Here is a 17,500-nt window from a genome sequence, read left to right as displayed (position 1 = left end):
CAGTATCTCTTATCCTTTGCAGAATCTTTTTCCATGATCTTTTGTTGCTTATTTAACAAAAACTTGTTTAAAATGATAAATGTTTTCTGAGCTTCAATGTGTAAGCTAAATTTTCTAAGTAACTTTTACATATATTCAGAGTTAAAGACTAAAATATTTTGTTGTTGAAGTGTTTTGCTAAGCAACTTAAAATGGGTCTTTTATTTCTGTGATGTCACAGTCTGTTGCTAAGTAACACACCAAGTGACTTTGGTGTTAATAATGTTAAAGTGGCTTCAGTTTACTTTGACTGTTTGCATCTAAATCATCACATCCTGAAAAATGATCAACATTTTTTGACAACATGTGATTTTAATACATATGTAGTAAAGACAAACAAAATACACATTATATACTGTACATGTATATGTTTAAGGAAACAGCCCACTGATTTGTGCAATTGTGGGGAAGAGGAGGAATCAGTGGTTTGTGTCTTGTGTTGCTGCAAAAGGTCTGGGGAAGACAGAAGGCACCTGGAGGACAGTTTCAAGTTGTCAGACATTGAAGTTTTGAGTTTGAGGAGGCTTTTTGTTTTGTTTTGCAGTCAAGTTAGGTAGTTCCCCACTCTGACTCACAGTTCTACACAGTAGATGGCGGAAATGCACCTTCACGTTGCTGCACCCTCCATTTAAACAAGAAGAAGAAGAGGAAGAAGTATTGCACCTCCTCATTTCCTCATTCTTTAGTCAATATTGAGCAGACAGAACAGCTGAACCTCAGATAAAACAGAATTTACTTCATGGAAACACTCTTATTTTGTCAGCTCCTCCTCAGTTCTTAAGGTAAGGTCTAAGCTATTTGCCTGTCTTTTTATTGGCTGAATGTTTTAGAGTTGTGAACTGAGCGTTAGGATGACATTTGTTTTTACTTTCAGTTTTCCTTTCTGTCAGTTGAACACCATGGCAGCGACCAGCTGTTGCTTACAAGAGGAGCAGTTTCTGTGCTGCATTTGTTTAGATGTTTTTACTGATCCAGTCACGATACCGTGTGGACACAACTTCTGCAAAATGTGCATTACCAAAAACTGGAACATTAGCAGTCCTCGATGCCAGTGTCCTATGTGTAAACAACATTTTACAGTTCGTCCTGAGCTGAGAGTCAATACTTTTGTTTCGGAGATGGCCACTGAGTTCAAGCAGGCGACCCAAAGACAAAGTAGCGTGGAGCTCCAGAAAGCCAAACCAGGAGAAATCCCCTGTGATGTTTGCACTTTAACAAAAATGAAAGCTGTCAAGTCCTGCTTGACTTGTTTTGCCTCCTATTGCAGCATGCACCTGGACCCCCATAAAACGTCTGACCGACTAAAGACTCATATGCTCAGTGAACCGGTTGAGAGCATGGAGGCCAGGATGTGTCCGAAGCACAAAAAACCTCTGGAGCTCTTTTGTAGGAACGAGCAGCTGTGTGTGTGCTCACACTGCTCTGTTACAGAACATGTGGCCCACGACATCACGTCCATCAGCGACGAATGTGAATCCAAGAGGACAAAGCTGCAAGATGTCGAAGCTGAAACTCAGCAGATGATCAGAGAGAGGCAGCTGGAGAGTCAACAGATCGAACAGCTAAAAAAATACAGCAGGGAAGATGCAGAAAGAGAGATTGCCAATTCTGTCCAGGTCTTCACCGTTTTCATGCAGACGGCAGAAAAAGGTCTCAACAGGCTTATTGAAATGATTGAGGAGAGACAGAAGAGGACAGAACAAGAGGCCGACGGCTACATCAGAGGACTCCAACAAGAAATCTCTGTCCTCGGTCAAAGAACTGCTGAGCTGCAGCAACTCGCCCAAACTCAGGACCATCTCCTTCTCCTCCAGAAATTAACTGGCCTGCAATCTACCGAAAACCCGATGACTCGAACTTGCACAAATATCCGTCTCCCAGTGTTTGAGGGAGCTGCCCTGGAAGCCGTGGCAGAGCTGGAGAAAACACTGAGTGCAGAGAAAGAGCGACTGCTACACGAAGCAAGACTGAAAAGGGTTCGGCAGTACTCAGTGGATGTGGTTCTGGAGGCCCAAACAGCCAACCCCTACCTTATCCTATCTGAAGATGGGAAACAAGTCCGCTGTGGGGAGGTGAGACGGGATCTGACAGAAAACGAGGAGAGGTTCTCTCTTTATGCTAGTGTCCTGGGACAGCAGACCTTCTCTTTTGGTAGATTTTATTTTGAGGTACAAGTTACAGGAAAAACCGACTGGACTCTTGGTGTTGTGAAAGAGTCTGTGGATAGGAAAGGAATCGACCCACTGAGCCCAGCCAACGGTTACTGGGCAGTTGGCTTGAGAGATGGAAACCAGTACCTGTGTCTGGACAGCCCTGCTGTGAGCCTGATTCTAAACTGGCACCTGGAACGGCTTGGAGTGTTTGTTAGTTACGAGGAGGGTTTGGTGTCCTTTTTTGATGTAGACAAAGCTGTTCACCTTTACTCCTTCACTGACTGTGTCTTCACTGAGAGTCTGAGGCCCTTCTTCAGTCCTGGTAATCACAAGCGAGGGATAAACTCTGCACCTCTCATCATCTCGCTCATAAACCGCATCGACTAGATTTTGTCTGTGGTGAGTTTTAATGTTTAAAAACATTACTTGAAAAGATGAAATTGTGATAAATGATGAATCATAAAGAGGTTTTGTTGTAAAATAATGGCAAATGAACAACTTTAAGTTATTTTTTTTACTAAAGATGAAGAGTTTGTCGGTCCATTCATCTTCTCCCTTAAATCCCCCCACTAATTTCACTTTCAGTTTAACCCACTGACCCTAAATAAAAACTGGACCGAGTGAGTTTGACGTCACACATTGAAAATGGTTTACTTCTCTCTCCAACCAAATGAAGTAATTTCAGCTGCCCTTTTTACAACCTAATATCCATAATGGTGAGCAAATTGAGAAGCCAACTGCCTTACTTTTGTCACGAATTCTGTTTATCGGAAGTTGCTTAATCTTAAATTTCATCTATCCATCTACTACTTACCTGAAGCCTGGTGACAGGGGCAGCAGTCTAACCAGAGACTCTCTTTCCACAGAAACTTCCTCCAGTTTTGCCAAGGGGTACCTACGGCGCTCTGAGGTCCGCCAAGAGACATTGTCCCTTCAGCACCTTCTGGGTCTACCCAAGATCCTCTGCCTGATGGGGGATGCCCAGGATACCAGGGAGGCATCTAGGAGACATCTTAAAGTGATACCTGAGACACTGCAGCTGGCTTTTCTTAATATGGAGAAAAAGCTCTACTCCCAGCTCCACCCAGGAAATGGAGCTCCTCACCCTATCTCTAAGGGGATTCCTCAGCAACCCTGCGGTTCAGTAAAATCAGCAAAACAATATAGTGTGCTAAAAAAGCAAACCCTAAACCGGTCCCCACTCCCTGGCTAGGCCTAGGCAGTCTGTCCATAAAACCTCAACAGAACCAATGACAAAGGCTTTTCCTGACAGGCACGACTTACTGCTGGCAGTATGAGCCAAGGTGACTGTATAGAGACGGGACTCCCCTACCTTCCAGAAGAAACACAATGAGAGACACGATCAAATGGTTTCTCCTAAACGGGAGTTGAAGACAATACGGTTGATAAGGGGAACAGCCACAGGGTGATCAGACATCATACAGTCTCAAGGAGGGGTATAAGAAGGTGCTACAATTGCAAACCTCAATACCAACATGAGTGATAACAGCAATATTTAGAAGAGAGAGCTCAGAAAGAAATCGGGAAATGTTTTTATTTTATTTTTTTACTTTAACTCTTCATGAAGACTTTTGTTACAATTCTTTGCCCAACACCAGATTCTACAGAAGTTCAAATAGTTTGATGTCAATAAACGTGTCATCCGTTACCAGTTCCATGACTGTAAAATCTCCTAAACGTTATCTTATATCTCCTGGCCTAACTTCATCAGCTTGCAAAACTGGACTAGTCTAACTCACTTTCAAAGGGTCTGTTTCAAATCTTTTAAACTGTCAAAGAATGGCCTGTTTTCTGTGAATGAACAAAACATTTTGTTTGAGTGGCCCTTAGCCTGAAGACACATTGAAGAATATTCACCTGTATTTGTCACAGCAGTAGATTTGGACTTGTCTCTTCCTCTTCACATACCATTGTTGTGTATGTGTGAATGTACATTTTATACTTCATATTTTTGTATTACATAGTATCCTAAACTGCTTTTAATTGCTTCATGAAAACAAATGAAGTGTTTTGAATAATCTAAATTTTTTATTTTGTATCCTATGAGCCAGAGTATTTAAATCTAAATCAGAAATTATTTATTCTGCCACACAATACTGAAATAATTTACAAAACGGTTATCCTGTGCTGTGTTAACATGAAAATAAAAACACAATCAAAAAAACAATTTTGAAGTGTCAGAAAATGATTAAGATTTTAAAACTGAACTGAAAGGATAAAAACATAAGAGAAAAATAATAGCCATTCCTTCAGAACCAATAGTTCCTTATGAAAGGCAAAAGTTAAAATTAAAAGCAAACCTTAATTTAAAATGACTGTGTGCCACAAAAACAGGTTGGTAATTTATTAACACTGGTAGAGAAGCAGTTTCTGCATCAAGAGCGAATGTCTCCTCTTTCAGCTGGACAACACAACTACACATCAGTGTGTGTGTGTCAGCTCCTGTCGGGGTCAATGTGGTCTGGGCTGAAGCTGAAGGGCTTGTCGTAGCCCATTAAGTGGTTGTAGTCCTGCGGAAGCTCGAAATAGTCTGGGTTCACCAGCAGCCCTGCTTGACCAGCGTAGAAGGTGGTGAACATCCTGCTGACAGATGGGACACGGACCTGACTTTGATGGAACACGGTTTTCTTTTCAAACATAAAAGCATTGTAGGTGACGGCAGTGTACATGTCGCTGTCGGGGTTGTGGTACAGTCTGATCACGTAGCCTTTGGTGAGAAGATGGAGAAGGATGGGCGTGAGGAAGGTAAAGAAGCTCATGCAACTGCAAAAGGCCACCTGAACAGCCAAGCCCTGGACCGCAAGTGCAGTTTTGAGGAGGATCGGAGGCACGAGGCAGAGGGTGGCTAAACTGGTGCTGTAGGAGAAAAACTTCACGCCTGTGCAAACGAGATTGACAGAGAAAAAGTTCAAAATTGAAACTCAATGCAAATTCTCTGACTTCATTTCAGTTCATTCATACAGCATCTCACCAATCCTCAAGCAACCAATGTGAAAAGGCTGCCTTACTAGAGCAATAGCAACTTGTTTGTTGGCAAACGACTAGTCGACGACTTAATAGACCCTTCCACTAATTTTAATCACAGCCCCTTTCTAACCACAACTCTACAACTAAGCTTGGACTAGGGATCTCCTGATCAGGTTTTTTGATTCTGATCTGATTCTGAGTCATTTGATACTGAGTATCTGCCGATACAAAGTCCCAAAATGAATAAGCGGATTACAATTTCCTACATTTTTATTTCATTAACATTATTTTATCATTTAACACTTAGAGCACTTCTGTAAACTTACTTGTACAATCAAGTTAAAATAGTGCAACTATTAACTAGGAAAAGAAATCTACTTTTATCTACTAAATATAGGTGATAATTAGTCATATGAGAAAGTTTAGTGACTTTAGTTTTAATCTCCTCAGAACTTTCAAACATGTTTAACCAAATGTGATTCATATCTTCATTTAAAATTCTTAAAAATGAATGATGACTCTGTTGCAGCATGAACATGATGATGAGTATTCGTGACAAGCTGATTTCAGTAGAACCTTTTATTTTTTATGTAAATTTTTTTATTTTTTAATGATTATGGGATTCTTCATATGACCTCTTAAGACTTTAACCTCTTTAGACATCACATTTTGGGTTTTATCACGACAGTAGTTAATTTTCTTAACTGGGGTTTGTCAGAGAAATACTAAGCAAATCAAAGAAGAGCTCGGGTCTTAAAGTTACATTCCTGGGCTAGCACTTAGCACAGTTAGGGGCTGCTGTGCATTAATAAACAAAAACCTGATCTATTTTCTGTTGAAAGTCATTTGTAGTTGTTGTTTGCGCTAGGACAAGACAAAAGAGGTACTTGTTGTCAGTTTTTAAAAGTTATTGATCCCAGAAGTCCGAATCATTGAATGTCTCGCTAGCATGACTGAACTGTTTTTGTTAGCCTCCAGCTGGAAATGCTGCTGTATTCTGCTCTGCTTTATGGCAATAAAATGTCATGATCCATTGATGACAAGCAAACTTCTAGTAGACTATTTATCCAAAATGATATATTGGAAATATACAGTGGTGGACAAAATTGTTGGTACCCCTCAGTTAAAGAAAGAAAGTCCACAATGCTCACTGAAATGACTTGAAACGTTGAAAAGTAACAATAAATTAAAATGTATTGAAAATTAAATAATCAAAATCAGCCATTACTTTTGAGTTATTGATTAACAGAATTATTTAAAAAAAAAAAAAAATAATGAAATACAGCTTGACAAAAATGATGGTACCTCCATAAAAGACTGAGAATTAATCGCCCAGGGGGTCATGATGAACTCAGGTTTGTCCTTTAATTGACATCACAGCTGTTTTCAAACCCATAATCAGTCAGTCTGACTATTAAAAAGGAGACAAATAGTCACGTTGCTGTTTGGTGGAAAGGTGTGAACCACACTGAACATGGACAACAGAAAGGGAAGGAGAGAATTAGAAACAAAATTATAGACACACATTGTAAATTTAAAGGCTATAAAACCATCTCTAAGCAGCTTGAAGTTCCTGTGATGACAGTGGCACATATTATTCAGAAGTTTAAGACCCACGGGACAGTAGCCAACCTCCCTGGACGTGGCCGGAAGAGGAAAATGATGACAAATTGAGGAGACGGATAGTTTTAACTGTATCCAAAGAGCCCAGAACAACCTCCAAAGACATTAAAGGTGAACTCCTAGTTCAAGGTACATCAGTGTCATATTGCACCATTCGTCGTTGTTTGAGCCAGAGTGGACTTCATGGGAGACGACCAAGGAGGTTGAGACTGGAATTAGCAAAAATGCATGTTGACAAGCCACAAAGCTTGTGGGAAAATGTCCTTTGGACAGATGAGACCAAACTGGAGCTTTTTGGTGAGGCACATCAGCTCTACGGTCATAGACTCAAAAATGAGTCTGCATCTGGCACAGGGTGTCTTGAAGTTGTGCAAAGTAAAATGAAATCTCAAGATTATCAAGGCATTCTGGATAGAAATGTGCTGCTTAGTGTCAGAAAGCTTGGTGTCAGTCGCAGCTCATGGGTCTTCCAACAGGACAAGGATCCAAAACACACAGCCAAAAATCCCCAAGAATGGCTAAGAGAAAAGCGTTGGACTATTCTGAAGTGGATTCTATGAGCCCAGGAGGTGCTCATAGAATCGGAGCTGATACATGCCATTTGGAGAAGACACCGTCAAACCTGAGACAACTGGAGCAGTTTGCTCATGAGGAGTGGGCCAAAATACCTGTGGACAGGTGCAGAAGACTCATTGACAAATACAGAAACCTTTTAATTGCAGTGATTGCCTCAAAAGGTTGTGCAACAAAATATTAAGTTATGGGTGCCATCATTTTTGTCCAGCCCTATTTCATTAGTTAGTTTTTTTAACTAATTCTGTTAATCAACAACTCAGAAGTAAATGGCTGATTTTGATTATTTAATTTTCAACACATTTTAATTTATTGTTACTTTTGAACGTTTCAAGTCAATTCAGTGAGCATTGTGGACTTTCTTTCTTTAACTGAGGGGTACCAACAATTTCGTCCACCACTGTATAAAGCACTGCTATTATAATAATAAATTAAATGTCCGATACTGATTGGGAGCCGACATCCGATAATGATCAAGCCATCAACCGCGTGATTGGATCAGGACTTCCTTAGTTTGGACGCTCAAAAAGTTATATCTATTTAGATTGAGTGGAGGTTGCAATTGTCCTCTCAAAGTTCTGTTGAGGACCGGTTCTCACCGTTGACTGTAAGTGAGAACTGAACTGAGTGAGTGTGACTTCACCCATGAAAAATGGCTTACTTCCAGCTCCAACAGTTTTCCTGACAACTTTAATGTAATGACTGAGTAATAGCTGTTTGTTACTCTAGGAATAAATAGAAGTGGATGGGATTTTGGCTTCTTGGAGCCCAGTGGCATATTGGAATGCAAAGGCTGGAGGGTCACTCAGTCCAGTTCTCATATACAGTCAATGGCTCTCATAAGTGTATTAATACATGTAGTATCAACACAGGTTTACTGCACAGATGCAATAGAAAGAGTGAGAATGACTTACCACGAACAACACCACCCATGCTGCCAATGTAGATCAGATTCCCCTCATTTGGGGGCGTTGTTGTGGAGAGACAGCGGCTGCTCAAACATTTGGACCACACCTTTATAAAAACACGGAAAGCATGGTTTTACTTTGGTTTCTGCTAGTAAAATAGAAATTTGTGGACTTTCTATTAATTAGAAATCTATTGAAAAACCACTCAACTCTCCACAAGGTGACTTTTGACACAAAATGTTTGCCTATTCAAAAGACAAATCATGAAGCTTGATTGACAGAAAAAGGCAAATATCAGTGTTCGCATCATGTGAACATGTGAAAATGTTTTGATTGTAAAGTGTAAACTTTACAATCAAAAAACACTTTTTTGGGGTAATCAGAGTGAAATGGGGTGCAGTTGACACATAATCTAACATGAAAACTCAGGAATAAGAACGGCTTTGCTGAGTCAGCAGAAGCAAACATGACATAAGGAAAAGTAAAATAAAATGCGTATGGAACAGAGTTGGTGTTTTCAGAATACTACTTTAAATATCAATAAAACTAAATGATTTACGAGTTTTGGTCAATGGCAAATTAATGTAGCAAGTTGGGTCTGTACAAGTAAATAAAATATTATGATAAATATATACTTTCAATGGGAAATGTAGACAAGTTATCTGTGATGGACTGTTTTAATTATTCTGTTTGCTAATAAACTGACAGTAGTGTCAGCAGTAAGATGGGTTTGACATTCTGTATCAATCTCTGATACAATGAGATGCTGTCTCTCTGCAACTGCAACAAAGAGAAAGGAGCTGTGATGGTGGGAACGCTCCAGTTCCGGTTCATCCATGCATGGAAGACCGTGGAGTGCGAGCCGGGTCTCTGCCGGCAGTCACATACCTTTACCGGGACAGAGAACGGCCTTTCCGCCGCAGCGGAAAGCTGAAGAAGCGGCTTGTTAGATCCTCGCAGACAGCACGCGGACGCCTGAGCTGCATGGCGGATGGGCGGGAAGCGCGTGCATCCGGGAAAGAGGACAAAACGCGGTCGTAATGGCCGCAGAATATTGATATAAGTCATTTTTTAAGAACGGATGGTGACCCTGGTTAAGGTACGAGTTAAAATTGTTTTTTCTTCTTCTTCTCGTTCTTTTTTTCTTCTTCTTTTTCGAGTTTAACTCGCACTTGGTGACTTACCGCCACCTACTGTTACAAGGTTTTCCTGATGGTTGAGACCCAACGACCCATTGGATTCAAGATTCAAGATTCTGTTTATTGTCATTCCACACATAGTATTTGCAGAGAAATACACTGGTGAGACGAGATGTTGTTTCTCACTGGCACGACAGTGCAAAGAGGCAAGCAAAAACAAACAACAACAATCAAAGAATAAAAATAGCAATAAAATAAGATAAATAAAATTAAAATAGAATAAAATAAAGTAAAATAGAGACCGGGGAGGGGGGGGGGGTTGTTAGAGTCTGTATCCATGTATTCTGTCTTCGGGTTGTGTGGGTTGGGGGTAATCCTTTGGGTCTTATTGCAGAGTGCACTTTGTGAGAGCATGAATGTATGAGGACAGTCCGTTCAGTAGTCTCACAGCTTGTGGGAAGCAGCTTTTTAGCATCCTGCTGGATCTTCAGCTGATACTCCTGAACCTCCTCTCAGATGGCATGAGGGACAACAGTCCATGAGAGGGGTGCTGGGGGTCCCTAATGATGGAGGTTCGTATGCGTAGGCAGCGCTGCTCTTATAGCTCCTCCAGGATCGGGAGAGGTGCACCAACAACCTTGTTCTCAGTCCTGACAATCTTGCTGAGCCGTTGTTTGTCCTGAACCTTGCAGCTGCCAAACCATAATGTGAAGCTCTGTCAGGATGTTCTCAATGGTGCCCTTGTAGAAGGTGATGAGGTGAGGTGTTGGAATTCCAGCCTTTCCTGAGTCTCCGGAGGGACTCAGGGAGTCATATGATATTTAGGAAAAAATGTTTCTTCAACTTTCTAACTAAAAGCCGCCTCTTTAAAAACATAGAGATATCTGTTACACTTTAAGCAGTCAATACATTTTTTTTCAGTTTTTGTTTGGTTTTCAGTAGCCTAGGCCTACTCTCAGAAGCTTCTGATGTTTAAAGAACTGAGCTGACCAAAAACTATTCAAAGAAAATCAAAACACAGCACCTTCCTGTTTTTCTGAAATGTGTGTTTCAGCGCCAGCATGTTACTCTACAGGTGTGTGAATCCTTGTCATGATCTCCATGTTTCTGAATGAGTAAAAACAAAAAATGATCAAAAATCTTATCAAACAGCAGATGACTGGCATTTCTTCAAATGAAATAATGTATACTTTGGGCGTAGTGACCAAATAAGCAAGTTCATCTTTTTATTCTAGTACATGACTAATGCATGAGATGAAATCCAATTTTTGAAAATATGTTCCAGATTTAAAGAATATCACCGATGACCTGAAGACCATGATCACTCACAATACCTAATCTCATGAATTTCACTAAAGTTAAGCCAAAGAAGAGAAAATTGGCAGGAACAGGTGGTCGTAAGTTCTGACGTCTTTTAGAAACATGTAATTGTGAAGATTGATCAGAATACAAAATAACTGATTCTCATTCCTATTGTAAATTACAACAAGATTTGAGCAGCTCAAGACAAACAAAAGACGTCAATGCGCAAAAAATCAGAGGTAGTCACAAAAACCATTACCACTGCTTCCTAATTTTTATAATGAAAAGCCTTTTAGCCAAAGGTTTTACAGCTTCTTCATCCTAATTCTACTTTACCATCAACATGTCTATGAAGACTCTCATTCATCCAGGTAGATTCCATCATAGTAGTAGGTTTAAAGGTTGTCATCTGGACTTGGTTTTTAAAGCTGAAGACATTTCACCTCTTATCCAGAAGGCTTTGTCAATTCTGGTAAAAGAGCTGGTTTATATGTGCTCATGGGGCAGGAGTCAGACCTGAAACTGGATAGTATTGTCTACTTAGGTTACATGGTTTCGGGTCATTACCATCAACCACAATGGGATTTTTTTCCTGGAAGGAACACACTCCATTATTTTCAGACAACAAAAACAGATAAATTATTATGAAGTGATGTTTTAATCTTTTTTTTTGTCAGTTCTCAGGATGTTGTACAAATGTAGATTAGTTTTGCTTAGTTTGAACCTGGATCCTTGTAGCATCTCGATATTCAGCCATTAAACAATTCACAACATTTTCATTTTCCACCCAGTGTCTTGGATGTAAACTCCAGAGATGTCATCAAGAAATGGTGTATTTTGGTGTGTTTGTTATGTAGCCTGGGGCTGGCAGTCTTGAGTGTCTGTCTTGCACTTTTCATAGTCTTCATGTAAGTCTAGAACTCCATACAGACTCTCAAGTGCAGTGAGAACTCTATGTTGGATTGAATCCACTTGTTCGATAGGACAGTATTCATCCAGACTAGATCTGAAAGCAAACAAAAACAGAGGTTCCAACTACTGTAGTTACCTGCACAGCACAGCAGGACATTCAGGTTTGATCTAGGCTTTTTATTGGTTACCTAGACATGGTGACCAGAGTAGGTTTGGGTAAAGCGGTGAGGAAACGCCGCACAGCTGAGATGAGTCTATCAATCTCCTCGTCAGTGCTGACATGGTGAGGAAGCTCTGCAGAGTCGCAGGTTAACCCCGCCTGGTGAACCTGGGAGATCCAATAATGGGTGAAAGGATTTGTCCTCACTCTTATTGTTCCATTTCAGTTTTTGGCATTTTCAAGGCATTTGTAAAATACATAATTTGAATATTTAATTAAAACAGACCCCCGCCCTACTCTAAACATTATTTTAAATCCATTATATCTCTAACCATCAACACATTGATTTATAACACAACTCTCACCTACCATTTCATAGTCAGGAGAAGGATTTCTTGCCTTCAAACTAGAAATCAGTTGGGTTAAAGATGACAATCTGAAAAAATACAAGAATGCTACGTTAGATGACACAATGTAACAGATTTGCCCACTCAAATATTAAAAGTTATAGACGTCAAAAAGACGTCAATCCAAACAGACAAGTCAAAATGATATTTTTCAAAAATTATAGTCAGAAAGATGTTTATTTGCACTGTAACTGAAAATGATTGCAATGCTCTTGAACATTTACTAGACCAAGAAACTTGTTGTAAACTTCAGGATGCAAAAAAGAGCATCAACAGGACAGCTGTTGAATGGGTGTCTACCTTCAAGTTTCTAAGAATCTGCTTTATGTAGGACATCTTATGGTCTAACGCCTTCTACTAATTCAAACTACTCAAGATGGTCCAGAAATGTCTATTCTTTCTACTTCTGGTGTTGTAAATTTGTATTTGCTTTAGTAATTGGATGAAGAGCATAAGTAAATAAGTTCTGTCATCCAGACAAATGCTACATGGTGCATTTGTACCCTGGGTTGCCGGCCCAGCGTGAAACAGTCTCATCTCCGTCGTCCTCCAACAGGTCAGCAAATGCTGCTTCAAGGTCTTCTAACTGACGAACACGAAGCTCTACACACTCTTCAACCTCCTCCTGGAGACACACATACACACAGTGGTTAAAAATGCAAATGCAAATTTTGCAAACTTTTCTTCTTCTTCCACGCCATCAATGGAGAATTCCTATGATGCTCCAAAAGGGAAGCTGAAATACTAAAGAAAAAAAAAGTTTTTAACTTGAAACAAGAGATCTGACCTTATCCGCATTTGGGCTGGGTTCTCTGAAGTTGTATAGCTCTTTGAGGATGGAGAATTCTTCCTGGACAGAGAGAACAGATGATACTGGTCACCTTTAACACACGTGTTTCATGGGACTCTTAGAAATGCAGGCAGGCTGCAGCATCTATGATCAGCTGGAAAACATGATTGAAGCACAGGATGTACAGAAAATGGACACTCACAATGCAATTTTAAAAACACTATTCCAATAAAATCATTCACCCCCAATTTCTTTATATTTTGATTTTTTATTACATAGATTTGGTTAATAACTGCCCAGGTTTTTCTACAAACACTGACTTCTTTCCCTCTTTGTTTTCTGTGCACTGTCAGAAGATAAACCAGATTACCTTTTCTATTCCTTCTGTCTGTATTACTGTAGACATTTGATCACTGCTAATTCAATTTTAGAAAATAAAGCAAGACATTTACCAAAAACACAAAAATCTAGGTTGCACAAAGACTTGATGGAGAAATGTAAACTTTTGAAAAAAAGAAACACCTGCACCTCTGTATAAAGCTCTCTGAAGGGGTTTTTACAGGAAAAGAAGTCCAAGTCAATGTCCAGGATGAACGGCTCAGTTGGACCAAGAAGTAAAGCCAGTCTCCCAAGAACATAACTCGTTGATCCATCATCGTCTTCACCATCTTTGTTGCTCACGCCTGCCCTTCTGTCGCTGGCCTCTGCTGGCTGGACTGATGTGGCGGGTGGGGAAGCAGTGCGCGGACAACTGGTCTCCCCGTTTTCACTCCTCTCAGTACAACATCTTTTGGCTGAGCATTTAGCCTCAGCCTCAGGCCCTGAAATAAAAAACACATCTGATCCAGGTGAGTAGAAACAGATGGGGCCAAGTTTCTGAAAAACCAGCCGGATGCCGGAACCTTGAGGCCTTGAGTCTGACACCTCTGACCAAAATAATCTGATCTATAATCTTTCCAAACAACCAACAATAACAATGTAAATGCCTTCAATTTCTATAACTGAATTGATCTCCTAATGTTAACTGCTAAAGTTTTTATGTTTTGTTTACAGCTGGCATGTGATAGAACCTAAGTACATAAAAGACTCAAGTCATTTAGAGCAGTTGGCTGCAACTAAAAAGAAAATGTCAGCAGTCATGTGACGAAGCAAAAGAACAAATACCTGGAAGAGATTCACAGCTTGGTTTGACAGAATTCACTCGAATGACACTGAGTGTGAAAGGCTTGGAGTTCTCCAGCTGCTCCTCACAGACAAACAGACCGTCACTGAGGAAGTAGTTGTCTGTGCTGGAAACTCTGCACAAGAGGAGAGCCGCATGGACCAGAGAAAAGCCAGAATTACAAAAAAAACAGGAAACTTCCACTTTTGACCTCTGTCCTAACCTGATGGTGGTGGTTGACGAGTCTCGACCAACACACATTTTCTGTTCTCCGTCTCGGATTTGCTGGGCCCAGTATGGATGCAACCACGCCACACTGGACACGTGACCAGCATACACCATGGGCATTATCCAGTTTTCAATACTCAACTCACTGAAAAAAATAGAAAGCCTGTTTAGCTTTGAAATGTATCTATTTACCAACTCAAGTAATGATGAAGCAAACATCACAGTTTACTAGGCCTTTGGGATCTTTAAAGCTTTTGTCCAATCAGTTCACTCTTGACCCCATGATACCTGAATTTATTATCAGCTTTGAAAAATAACCACTTATGTTTTTGCTTTCAAGTAGATACTAAATTAAGGTAACTTTAAATGTTAGAGCAGAAGTGGTTTGATGCATATTTGTGTCAATAGGCTTCAAGGAAATAAAAATAAAAGCCAATGCAAGAAAAATAAAAACTACTGTAGACCTTTCCTGGTATAATGAGAAAAACGCTGAATTCTGATCTGGAAAGCAATAAAAAAAAATCCTAAATAGATGAGATACATTTCCTTAGTGAGGAAGCATCACAGACATGGGGACAGCAAAATGCAAAAGACATTGTATCCTAGGAGGCTAAACACTGGAGTCTTGTTTCTTCGCCACATTAGCACATCATGAAGCCTGGTCAGTCCAGGAGCAAGAGTAGGATTGTGCTCTGCTGTCTTAGACTTCATTCGGTGCTGTCCTTACTTTTTACAGTTTTTCCTGCACTGTTAACTGAAGAACTGGAGGAAAACAAATAATCTGGAATTGAGAAGAGCAGCAAAAACTTTGCCTCTAATCCCTAAATATTGCAGTATCCACTCCAACCATTCCACCTGTACAGGGATTTTTGTCATTTGTCATGATTCAGTGCTAAAGGGCTGATTGCTTGACTCAAGAACGATACCTGAAGAGTTTTTCTTTTTCAAAGACTGTGTCAGCAGACATGTTGACTGGGATGAGAAGATCTGGGTGCGAGTCCAAATGAATCATCTTGATATTACTCGGTGGGAGATGTCTTGAGGCGATGGCCCTGTATATGTGCTGCACCACCTGTCAGAAAGCAGATATTTCATACGATAAATTCACATTCTTCTTACGGTACTTTTAAAGCCAAGGACTGAAAAGAAGGCCAATAAAATGTGACTTTTGTTCTTCATCGATAAAAACACACAGTGTCTATGCAAGAGTCGATGCGGTAAAAAATGAAAAAGAATGTACAAATTTGTTTCAAAATTTTCCAGCAACTATATCTTTAAACCCTTTATGGAATCACTTGTTGGAATAGTAATTAGATTTTTTTTAAAGCATTTTATAAGAAACTTGTTTTTTACCCAGAGACTTCATATCAACTGCTTTAAAGTCCTCCTTGAACAATGAATTGCATCAACTATTAAATCTGATGTATTCTTGTTAGTTATAGTTATTAAACCCCACAATTATAACACACTGGATAAGTTCAATTTTCTTCAAATACTTTTTATCTTTCTTAGTTCACTTTCTGGGGTAGTTTGACTAGTTTGGCACAATATCTTCTCCAGCTCTCTTTGTCTTTTTATTGATTTTTCTTACCTTTGTCTGAAATCTTTTATACTCCTAAATTTTAAAATGACAGGTCTTCCTTGATACCTCTGTTTCTCTCTATATTTGTTTGCTCTTCTTTAGACCCTTTAATTGCATCATCCTAAATGCCTCTTTCTTATGAGGTAAAAAGTCTCAAATTCTCTCTTTTTTTTTTTTTACTCATATAATGTATTTTATTTCATCTAGGTGTATCAAAAATCCAACCCGCTGTTTATCCTCTGACACACATCCTTTCCCCCATAAACCCTCATTAAAATTACTATAAAGTCTGTCTCCTTGCACTTTCCACCCTTGATGTGTTGTCAGCTCAAGATCTTGCGGTACAGTGTTAGATCTCGTGCTGATATGTTCCCTATGTGTGCAATTATTTGTGACCTCCTCCTACCATTGATCCGGACCAAATTTCTCTCATCCATAAATTGCTCAAAGACCTCACTGTTTTTTGTTTTCTTCTTCTTTTCTCCCAGAGTGTTCATTGAAATCTCCACATATCATGATACAACTCCTGCCGTGTTCTGTCATTGAATTTAGATGATTTATATGCATTTATTTCTATTGATTATAATAAATGGTGATATACAGATCTGTCCCTAACTAGAGTCTAGTAATTCCAGCATATCCACGCCTATTTTGGATGAAATGCTATCAGGTTGGTTAACGGTGTAGTTTAAAGTCGTTGTTACAGTTACGCGTCTGTTCATCTGTTGGTTTAATATAGATCCTGAAGTAACAGCTATAAACGTTAAGGAAATCAAGTTTGTATGTTTGTCTGCTTACATGGTGGTGGTCCTCCACGATCCACACCGGCAGATCCCGGTACGACCTCTTTAGCGGCGTTGAACTCATCCAAACACGAAAACACCTACAGTTTTTCCTATATCAAAGTGAACACAACGGTTTTTTTCTTAGGTGTATGTCCTCCTTTAATAATAAAAAAACAAACAAGCACCTAATTAAGAAATAATAATAATTTCCACATTCAATGCCGCGGGGCGGGGAAAGTGAGATCGTCACTGTTATTGTGTCCGGGTAGAAACAGGGTGATAATAAACAGTGCCGTCCAAATTACAGTGTATGCCGTCTTAATTTTACTTTTGCTAAACTTTTTATTATTTTAACTGCTGATAAATAAAATAAAAAACTAAGACGATTTTATTTTATCATCACAACTGGACAAGTTACCCTTTCATCAAATCATGTATAAAAGGCTTAACTATTCTTTCTGGCTTTTTTTCTTTCTCGTGAATATAATCAGAATCCAATTTTTCTTTATGCATGATTTTTTTTGAGCAAAAGTATGGTCAGTGCAAAAATTAAACAAATTGGATATTGTTTTGGGGGATTTTTCCTTTCGTCTCCTCTCCACACATTTATGCTGCATTTTTCCCATGTAAGCTTTTTTACAGATATGAATCTACATCCTTGTAGAAATTACCTTGGAATTTTTCTTTATTTTACATCAGGTTTTTGTCAACCTGTCAGTGTGTTAAAACACAGTCAATGTTGTTGTTGA

At 39.5% G+C, this 17,500-nt stretch overlaps 3 protein-coding genes across 5 annotated transcripts; 1 reads left to right on the top strand and 2 right to left on the bottom strand.

The window, feature by feature from the left end:
- Nucleotides 1–684: 684 nt before the first annotated feature.
- On the top strand, nucleotides 685–3,268 carry LOC101161267 (E3 ubiquitin-protein ligase TRIM21). The gene is made up of 3 exons (XM_004078874.5): nucleotides 685–821; nucleotides 914–2,591; nucleotides 3,059–3,268. Exon 2 carries the CDS (start codon nucleotides 939–941, stop codon nucleotides 2,577–2,579), a length of 1,641 nt encoding a protein of 546 aa, XP_004078922.1. The 5' UTR covers nucleotides 685–821; nucleotides 914–938; the 3' UTR covers nucleotides 2,580–2,591; nucleotides 3,059–3,268.
- A 462-nt stretch (nucleotides 3,269–3,730) lies between these two features.
- Nucleotides 3,731–9,459, bottom strand: tmem70 (transmembrane protein 70). 2 transcript variants are annotated; one of them, XM_011486357.4, is made up of 4 exons: nucleotides 9,173–9,459; nucleotides 8,291–8,390; nucleotides 4,881–5,091; nucleotides 3,731–4,793 (listed from the first exon to the last, which is right to left on the bottom strand). In XM_011486357.4, exons 1-4 carry the CDS (start codon nucleotides 9,350–9,352, stop codon nucleotides 4,649–4,651), a joined length of 636 nt encoding a protein of 211 aa, XP_011484659.1. In that variant the 5' UTR covers nucleotides 9,353–9,459; the 3' UTR covers nucleotides 3,731–4,648. The 2 variants fall into 2 exon arrangements, with proteins under 2 accessions (XP_011484659.1, XP_004078921.1); XM_004078873.5 differs by having other exon boundaries at nucleotides 3,731–5,091; nucleotides 9,173–9,456.
- A 1,905-nt stretch (nucleotides 9,460–11,364) lies between these two features.
- On the bottom strand, nucleotides 11,365–17,029 carry c17h5orf22 (chromosome 17 C5orf22 homolog). 2 transcript variants are annotated; one of them, XM_078934754.1, is made up of 10 exons: nucleotides 16,765–17,029; nucleotides 15,311–15,456; nucleotides 14,380–14,529; nucleotides 14,159–14,292; nucleotides 13,523–13,833; nucleotides 12,992–13,054; nucleotides 12,708–12,829; nucleotides 12,167–12,233; nucleotides 11,826–11,965; nucleotides 11,365–11,731 (listed from the first exon to the last, which is right to left on the bottom strand). In XM_078934754.1, the coding sequence occupies exons 1-10, from the start codon at nucleotides 16,831–16,833 to the stop codon at nucleotides 11,575–11,577; spliced, it is 1,359 nt and encodes a 452-aa protein (XP_078790880.1). In that variant the 5' UTR covers nucleotides 16,834–17,029; the 3' UTR covers nucleotides 11,365–11,574. The 2 variants fall into 2 exon arrangements, with proteins under 2 accessions (XP_078790880.1, XP_004078920.1); XM_004078872.5 differs by having other exon boundaries at nucleotides 13,523–13,815.
- Between the last annotated feature and the right edge of the window lie 471 nt (nucleotides 17,030–17,500).

Source organism: Oryzias latipes, chromosome 17, assembly GCF_053564925.1.
Source record: "Oryzias latipes strain Hd-rR chromosome 17, Olatipes_Hd-rR_3.1".
NCBI classification, from domain to species: domain Eukaryota; kingdom Metazoa; phylum Chordata; class Actinopteri; order Beloniformes; family Adrianichthyidae; genus Oryzias; species Oryzias latipes.
Note: the sequence above shows the minus strand (reverse complement) of the source record. Positions and strands in the feature narration are given on the sequence as shown.

Coding starts and splice junctions, on each gene's coding strand:
- c17h5orf22 (XM_078934754.1), bottom strand. CDS start 16,833: ATGAGTTCAACGCCGCTAAAGAGGTCGTACCGGGATCTGCCGGTGTGG. Junction 13,055..13,522: donor TCAGAGAGCTTTATACAGAG/GTGCAGGTGTTT, acceptor CTCTCTGTCCAG/GAAGAATTCTCCATCCTCAA. Junction 12,830..12,991: donor CCAGCCCAAATGCGGATAAG/GTCAGATCTCTT, acceptor GTGTGTCTCCAG/GAGGAGGTTGAAGAGTGTGT.
- LOC101161267 (XM_004078874.5), top strand. CDS start 939: ATGGCAGCGACCAGCTGTTGCTTACAAGAGGAGCAGTTTCTGTGCTGC.
- tmem70 (XM_004078873.5), bottom strand. CDS start 9,352: ATGACTTATATCAATATTCTGCGGCCATTACGACCGCGTTTTGTCCTC. Junction 8,391..9,172: donor CGTTCTCTGTCCCGGTAAAG/GTATGTGACTGC, acceptor GTTTTTATAAAG/GTGTGGTCCAAATGTTTGAG. Junction 5,092..8,290: donor CATGGGTGGTGTTGTTCGTG/GTAAGTCATTCT, acceptor TCGTTTGCACAG/GCGTGAAGTTTTTCTCCTAC.